This window comes from Epargyreus clarus, unplaced genomic scaffold (genome assembly GCF_041222505.1).
Source record: "Epargyreus clarus isolate Ecla_fem2 unplaced genomic scaffold, WU_Ecla_fem_2.2 ptg000026l, whole genome shotgun sequence".
NCBI classification, from domain to species: domain Eukaryota; kingdom Metazoa; phylum Arthropoda; class Insecta; order Lepidoptera; family Hesperiidae; genus Epargyreus; species Epargyreus clarus.
Genome location: NW_027332233.1, coordinates 2,158,795 through 2,167,226, shown reverse-complemented (window position 1 = coordinate 2,167,226; position 8,432 = coordinate 2,158,795). Strand labels below are relative to the sequence as shown.

Genomic DNA, 8,432 nt, shown 5'->3' with positions numbered 1-8,432 from the left:
CGAAAAATTAACAATATCAATTCAATTTACGGCAAAATCATCACAAATTGTATGATACATGTCTCTATTATTTAGTACATTTGTTTTTCTTCAATAGACTTCCAAGAACGAGGAGGTCCCCTATTTGACCATTTAAAGGAAGGTCTCCATGGACCTGATACATGTCTATGGAGGTCTCAATTCGACCAAATTTTCGGTAAGCCCACAGTCAGTAGGAGTTTCGATTTTATATGAACATAATACAAAATTAACTCGTAAAATTATTTTAATAACGCCTGTCAGTTTTTAAAGATCGTGCATAAAATATAAATTAAGATTTGGATATACCAACAGGCGTCACGCCTACATAATACGGTATGTATATAAGAACAAATAATGAAAAAACAGTAATACTCTTATAATACATATAATTAAAAGATCTTGTTCTCAAATATCATCTACATCCGTAAAAACATCTTCTCATAGTATATTTACAATTTTTCACAACGCATTTACACATAATATAATTAAAATCACAAATATAAAAGAGAATCTGAAACAAAAGCGACAGTCCAAAACCAGTCCATGTATTTTACACGACGTGACGTCATTTGATCAGTATATTACACGAAATTTACATTTACATTATATTTACAATGCAACAATACTGCATGTTATGGAATCAAACTGACGCCAGAGTATGATGAGTATGACTGGTGAGTACTAGTACCACAACGGTTCCTAATCTTAATGGTTGAATCACAACCCTACTTCTTTTTAATCTTTAAATCTTTTTCTAAAAATTATTTTTGTCTTTCTTATTATAAGACTTTATTAAGTTCAGTAGGTGTAAAGTTTTGTGATGTTGATACATCCATTTAGAATCTACAATTGATATCCATTACAATAAATTAAATTAATTGTAATGTGGACAATATTTACATCAAAGTATTTTAGGTTCAACAAATTGAAAGTGAATAATCTCAGAGATTTCAGTAGCAAGTCTTTACTATTTTAACTTTTGTTTTTGAATTGCAAGTAAGGTTATGAAATATTAAATACAATATTGTCTTCCGGGGTAGCAACACTGAGATCGACTTCAGTCTGGACTCCTGACAATGACGACTCCTGGCTTGAACGTGATAACAGATGTTTATAAGATTCACTACGACACAGAGTCCGTCTGACGGCGATCGCAGTGGAATCAAAGGTTACTCAAATTTTTCTCACAATTCCAATATTATCAATTGGCTATAAAATCATTGGAATTTCATTTAAAAGCACTTTGCGCGAACGTCCCTAAGTAACTCCTTAAAATTACTTAACAGAACATGACATACTTATTATATAGATGTGCCTCAACCGTAAGACAATGAACTGTTGTGTTACAAACAATATAAAATATAAATGTAATACTACAGTTTTATATTTTAATTTACAATGCATAAATACACCAAAGTGAAAAACATGTGGCATGAACAAAGATCTTTAGATCTTGCTCAAAAATGCAAATATATACATAGATTTCATCAACATACTTTTTTTGCCACTCCTAAAAAAATGTACCAATTTACTATTTATTGTACAATAGCCTTGTTTTGTACAAAAAATCTCATTATTCAGTAAATAAAGATTAAGGAAGTCATAACATCCAATCTTATTTATGAGCAATCATTGTCAATCAGGTCTAAAAGCCAATATGAGATAAATTGGTCAAACAAAAAAATGTGTAAAAAAATAAAGTAAGGAACTTCATAAAACTGGTGTGTAATGTTTTTGTGCGCGATTTAACGTCTATTATTAAAATCTAATTAGAAGTATTGCTCCTTTTTATTAAAGTAATACATGTAGCAAAAACCTGCTTCGTATATCATTACAATTCCATAGACGTCATTTGGGGAAAATAAAAAAAATACAATAATAATGTATGTACATGTTTCATAAATCTGGCGTCTTGTGAAGTTCATTCGCTCAAAAATCCATATACGCTTGGCACTTTGCTTCCAGCACACACATGATGAATCGTCCGCACACACACAATCTAGCATGTACTAACACTGTACACAGGAGCATCCACACACACAAGTATCACTATTCACAGAGTTACGATGCCCGTCTCTTTAAAGTCACTTTGCCGCGCGCTAGCTGCGACACGTATATCCTAAACCGCTCCATATTGGTTTTCTTCACCCATATCTGAAACAAAATTAAATTCATCACTATAGAACACCTTATCGAGGTCAACGGCGAACTTAACATAAATAACTTAACTTATATAACTTATAACTTAATTTAACTTAAATATTGTATACTCAATAAAACTCTTAAAGAAGCAACTGGGTGTAAGACGTGTTTGAAAGGTATAAAATGCAGCAATGATATTTTTTTTCTATTTTAATGTTATAGAAAAGTCACATGTTTTAAAAACCGAGAAACTCGGCTGAGTAAAAACGTTGCGCGAAAAAAATAATAATTATAAACGCTATGTTGATTTTTTTTTACTTTTACAAACTTTCACCACTTGCACAAGTTCTTTTGCTTGTTAAGTGTACCAATGAATACACCTGTAAAAGTAAAAAAAAATCAAAATAGCGTTAATAATCTTTCTTTTTACTTCTCTCTTATCTTTTTTTTAGTGTACCAAAGAATACCTCTTTGGTACACTTAACACATACAAAATACATATTGTACTCGAAGAATATAACTTCTTATGGCGTAGTCGAGTAAAAACAACCAGCTTACTCACCGCTTCATCGGTGATCGCGTGTATGTGCGCCGGGAACCTGGGCAGGTCGCGGCCCTCCACGTACACGCTCTGGCCGCGGTGGAACCAGCGCCGCTCGTACAGCAGCTTGCCGTCCTCCACGCGCGTCTCCGTCGGCTCCGCGCCGCCGCCGCTCTCCCGCACCGGGGAGTCGCCTGGATTATAATCAAGTGATATTCTGTTATAGTCATAGATAAGTATAGATATCTCACCGCCTTGTAATTGAAGGAAGCCATTAAACGGCTTAAATGGCTGACAATTCTGTCAGCCATTTAATGGCTGTCATGGTGTAATTTAAGCGGAGCAATGCCGACATGCGCAGTTGAATAGTGCAAAAACACGAAAGAAAAAATGCGGAGAAATATCGTTTAATTACGAATTAATGATCTAAAAAATACACCTTTTTAATATTTTATACACGAAAATAGAGATGACAGTGACAATTTCAATTCCGCTACATTTCTTTTAGACTGTCAATGGACTTAGAACATTTTTTTTTCAATTTTTTTTTATTACGCTTTTATTTTGGTAGAGTCCGCGTAGAGTTCTAGTCCGCTCTGAATATAAAAATGAGTCCCGTCGCTACAGCAAATTGTAGACATTAGCGTGACGAAGACCACGCGAAACCGCAAGCACCGTTCGTTTCCCGCTCCCGCCCACGGGGACATAGCCGCGTTAGTGACCTTACCTTTGCATCGCAGTATATGCTTGTAGTTGTGTACGACCTCATTGGCTCTCTGACAACACGTGCGCAATAACTTCAGAGCGGGCTAGAAGTTTGGAACGGACTCTACTAGGAGAGGTTCTAATGTGAACTGAGGATTTATTAATGAAATGAAATGATCTATCTATTTTGTATAAAACTGAAAGCATACTCCATGACAATATTTATAATCAACCTATCACTATGGTTCAACTTTCTATTTACGTTTATACATTAAAGATATAGAAGCATATCCACAGGCAGCACAAACCATTGCTCGCTTGCCTCGTCTTATCAATAGGCGGCACAATAAGCCGAAAAACATGAACAATTTTCAACCACCACCATCAAACAGTTTAACGTGTCGAACTCACAGCTATTCGAGTTGAGGTGCTTCCTCGGCGGCGCGGCGTTATGGGAGACGCTGTGCACAGCGTTATGCGCAGCGTTGTGCGCGGCGTTGTGCGCGGAGTTATGCGCGGAGTTGTGACCGGAGTTGTGCGCGGAGTTATGCGCGGAGTTGTGCGCGGGCGCGTGGTGGCGGGGTGGCGGCGAGTGGCGGGCGATGGCGCGCAGGTCCGCCTCGATGTCGCGGTCGTCCAGCTGGAAGGTGAGCGTGGTGGTGAGCGGCTTCCGTCGCTTCTCCGGCGCCGGCGCGGGCTCGTTCGCGCGCCGCCGCAGGATGCGCTTCATTACTGGTTTCACCTGCAATTTTGGAATAAAAATCGTTTTATCAGTTGGCAAACAAATCCATCTAAGGCAGCTGACAGCTTAGTAACAAATCAATAGACTGCACACTAGGTTATTTCATTATCTAATCTATACAAAAAAAATAACTGACGTGTCTATGCGAATCCATAAATAACTGACATACTTAAATGGTATTTGACCATTCACTTGTCATCTAAGTAGACCAAACCAACCAAATTCATAAAAATGGTTAACACAATTTGAAGCCTGCAATTAAAAACATAATTAAAGTTCACTCTACCTCCATAGAATCTCCATTGAGCTCCATGCTGTGCCTTTCATTCTCTATCATCTTCCTCTTGTCCTCAAAGTCATTGAGGAGGTTCTCCCTCAGCTCTATTTTCTTTTCTTCAAACTCTTTCGCAGCTGCCTTCTTCTCTGCTATGTACTCTCTCTCCACCACATCATACATGTGATCTCTGTGTTAAAAATATAGACATGTAACTTAAGATTTTAGTTTGAAAGGAAAGTAAGGTATGGAAAGTAATCATAAATAAGATATCTTATTATTTATATTACATTTTACAATTGCAATGATATCTTAGTGGTATCTCAGATCAGATCTGGGGTCAAATTCAAATTCTCAGCATACTTGTATCTATGTGTGTTAGAAATCAATTAACAGGTGCTCTAACAGCGAAAAACAACATTAGAGAATCAATGTCGAAGAAACTTCTCAAAGATGTGTGAATTCTACCAATCCACGCCAGCATGTTAGACTACAGTAGACTTCTCCGCTATGTACTCTGTATAAAGTAGACAATATGTTGCTATCAATAGGTTCACGAGAGCTACTAGTCTGAACAATAAGGTGAATACCGGCAGACTAGCTTGCAGAATAATTATTAAAATTTAAATAAAAATATTTCAATGTTTATGACATTCTGCTGCAAAAAGTTAATCAAGATGCCTTATAAAAGTTGCATTGCTTAACAACCACATATATTTTTCTCTGACATTGTATTTTGTGATTTTTTTCTGGACCCTTTATATATGTATTGATGACCAAACTAACTTGTATATCCTATTAAGCCTCAGCCGCTCATGCAACTGGTGTTCTAGCCTCTTCACTCTCCTCTGGAACTCCGGCAGCACTCCGTCTTCTAATTGTTGTAGCTGCTTCTTCAAGTTCAACAGCTTGTCTTGATACATTCTGGAAAATATAATGTTTTATTTAGAAATTAAACACGTAGGTAGTAGATAAAGTGGCTTTTAAAAAATATCAGACTTTTATTTGTTATAGAGAATCATTGCTGTACGTAATATCAACGCTTGAAATGCCATCCTTACTTAATCTTTGAGTAAAGGTTACAGAAGAATTATTTCAATTTTAAATTTTTGCCATAAAATAACTCCTGCCTGATTGGATTAAAAGCAAATATTTATTTTTAAGAAGACCATTATATCATATTTGTAACATTTGACATGTGAGTTTATTTCAGAGACATAAATTAGATATTATTAATATATTGTGACACTAGACCTTTACCTTTTAATGGATAAGGCTTACAATATAAAAAGAAAATAGGAAGTTCAGCCAATAAGATTGTGAAACAGAAGATTAAGCCTATTGTCAGATTGTTTTCAAACTTGGTCATCTATTTTATTGTTAAATCTTTTATTTTAAATATATTTTGATTATATATTTTGTTGTTACTGCCCAAGTGCCCCGATACAAATAAAAAAATTATATTTTTAAAATCTTAATTTGAGCTTTCATATAATATTAATATCTTATTTGACCTTTATATAATTCACAAAAATATAAAGTAAAATCAAAGGTCCAACCCCACAAGCTTCAATTACATATTATTTCCTAAAACTTACTGTTCCTTAATCTCAACAGGTTCATCATTGTTGGGCATCTCAGTTTCGCTAGCCTCCTCTGTGTCTGTAACATAAACAGTGGTTTTTAAAATAGATAAGAGAAAATCAAACTCGACGAAGTAGAAATGATGCTTGCTCAAGGTGGGTTCCATACCATCAATTATTCAATGCTATAATATATTTGCTTAAAGAATTTTATTAATATAGTATAATAAATAAATCGATAATGTCCAAAAGAAGAGTTCATGAATCGACCCGCTTATATACAAGGTTTTTTTTATATTGATTTTTCGTACTTTATTCATTGTAGCTATAGATAATAAGACCTTTTAGAAAATATAAAGAATCTTTCTATAAAAGTGCCAAAAATACTAATATCTTCAATGGAACCCCCATTTTTTTTAACTTTAAATTAGTTTGTCGTAATACACATTTTGTAATAACTTCAAGTGACTATCTATTGTGGTTCAGGAGACAGAGAACTGAGACAGATTGACAGGCAATGGAGACCTAGTAATAGGTCCCAATTGTACCCTATGGGGGTAGAATCCTAAATAAAGATCTTGACCATTCATTACTTAAACCTAAGCATTAGAACTAGATCACAAACATAACATTATTATGAGCAGATGGATACAAAATTATTGTTGTTTCTACAAATATTGACACATTGCCAAATTTTAAGATGTTGATGTTGAGTTTAATCTCATATAATGTGTGGATAATAAATAAATGACAATACTTTTTTCTACACTAAGATTTTTTTTTCATAAAACATATTAATTAATTTGTTTAATGATTAATCTATTTTCTACATATATAAAATAAACTTAGTTCAGGTTTGTTTTTTTAGATTTAAAATAATTATAATTCACTTTAATATTTGTCAAGTTATAAATAGGCTTCTTCACTATTGTAGATACAATAATGACTTTCTTAAAATGAAATATAGTTATTTATTATTTTTTTTATCTCTTATGTTTTTATTTTAGTCATGGTTACCAATTTCTTTAGTATATATTTTAATAATTTAGTTATTTATAGCATTTTTTTCTTTATTTGTATTGTAATGATAGTATTGCATTAAATTTGTCTATAATTATTTTGTTTTAGAGTGTAATATTTTTTAATAGAAATATAGAGTACAAGGACTTGTCAATAAAAATGGTGATAAAAACAATGTTATAAGATAAATGTAACTATTATTTGATCTGGGACATTTTGCAGTGGGTTTTTATGAAATACTCTAAGGAGAAAGTGCCAGTTCGGTGGTCGCATTACGTCATCTGTGTGGTATCCAACAAAAGGCGGGAAGGTGGCGAATAAAAAAATACTTAATCCTAACCTTGTTATTGTTACATAATCTCTGTTTACAAGCGTTGCGCGACCTAATCATCGGGGATAACAGGTTGTGGTGGCGAATGACAGTGATACGACGCCAAAATAGGATCGACGTGACGATCGTAAACAAACCTCACCTTCATCACTGTCGTCCGCTGGCGCCGGCGGCAGCGTGTCCTCCGGATCCCTGTACTCGTCCAAGTCGTCGTATCCATCGTCCTCGTAGTCGTATTCGTCGCCCGGGCCCGAATATGGTGATCCTTGGTAAGACATAGTCGAAGCAACGCGTAACAGTTGCATACAGATTAACTGCGTTCACCCTCTCAGAAACAAACTCTGGACGTGCGAGTCTGCACCGATTGCTCGGGTCTGACGAGGCAACTGATACTTGTCTCACTCATAGAAAGAAATTGCTCGCGAAACAGAAACTGTCCACAGTGAAACAACGAAACTGGAACGATTCCGAGCAACTTGAAGTTGTTTTACGTCAAATTCGACAAATTGAAAAAGCATCGCAATGTTAATTTAGAAAACAGACGGTACAGTAAAACAGTGGCGCTGCGTTCGCATACACAAACACAAAAGAATAAAAGAGAGATCCGATTATTTACAAACATATCCACCTTACATTTATTTTTTTCGGATTATACCATAGACAACGTAGATATATATTTAAATTTTAGCTCGATTAAATAACCGGATTTATTATCGATTTTATTTTGATATCAACTAAATTGCTTAAATTACTTGTTTCATTCACAAAAAAGTTCCTGAATTTTAAGATATTATTCGCTGTACCTATTGAATTTATAAAGCAGTGCAGCAAGGGAACGCCACCAGCGTTTTGGGACCCATGCCTCACACGGCTATTTTAGATGGTTTGTTTTATTTATAGTGATTATTGTTTTTATTCCCCTTTTTTGTATATATGTACATAATTATAGTTATAATATAGGTATTGTAAATAAATTTTTATCTAAATTAAAGCTGGAATAATAAAAAAAATAAAACAATTGGCTATGTGTCTTAACTCTGTAAATGTAGCTTTTATAATTTATTAAATGCCTC

The 8,432-nt window shown here is 34.5% G+C and overlaps 1 protein-coding gene across 1 annotated transcript; it reads right to left on the bottom strand.

Annotated features, from left to right (window-relative positions):
- Positions 1-390: 390 nt before the first annotated feature.
- LOC140753254 (sin3 histone deacetylase corepressor complex component SDS3) lies at positions 391-7,866 on the bottom strand. The gene is made up of 7 exons (XM_073087734.1): positions 7,502-7,866; positions 6,024-6,087; positions 5,212-5,349; positions 4,438-4,615; positions 3,821-4,151; positions 2,726-2,898; positions 391-2,175 (listed from the first exon to the last, which is right to left on the bottom strand). Exons 1-7 carry the CDS (start codon positions 7,662-7,664, stop codon positions 2,083-2,085), a joined length of 1,140 nt encoding a protein of 379 aa, XP_072943835.1. The 5' UTR covers positions 7,665-7,866; the 3' UTR covers positions 391-2,082.
- Positions 7,867-8,432: the final 566 nt, after the last annotated feature.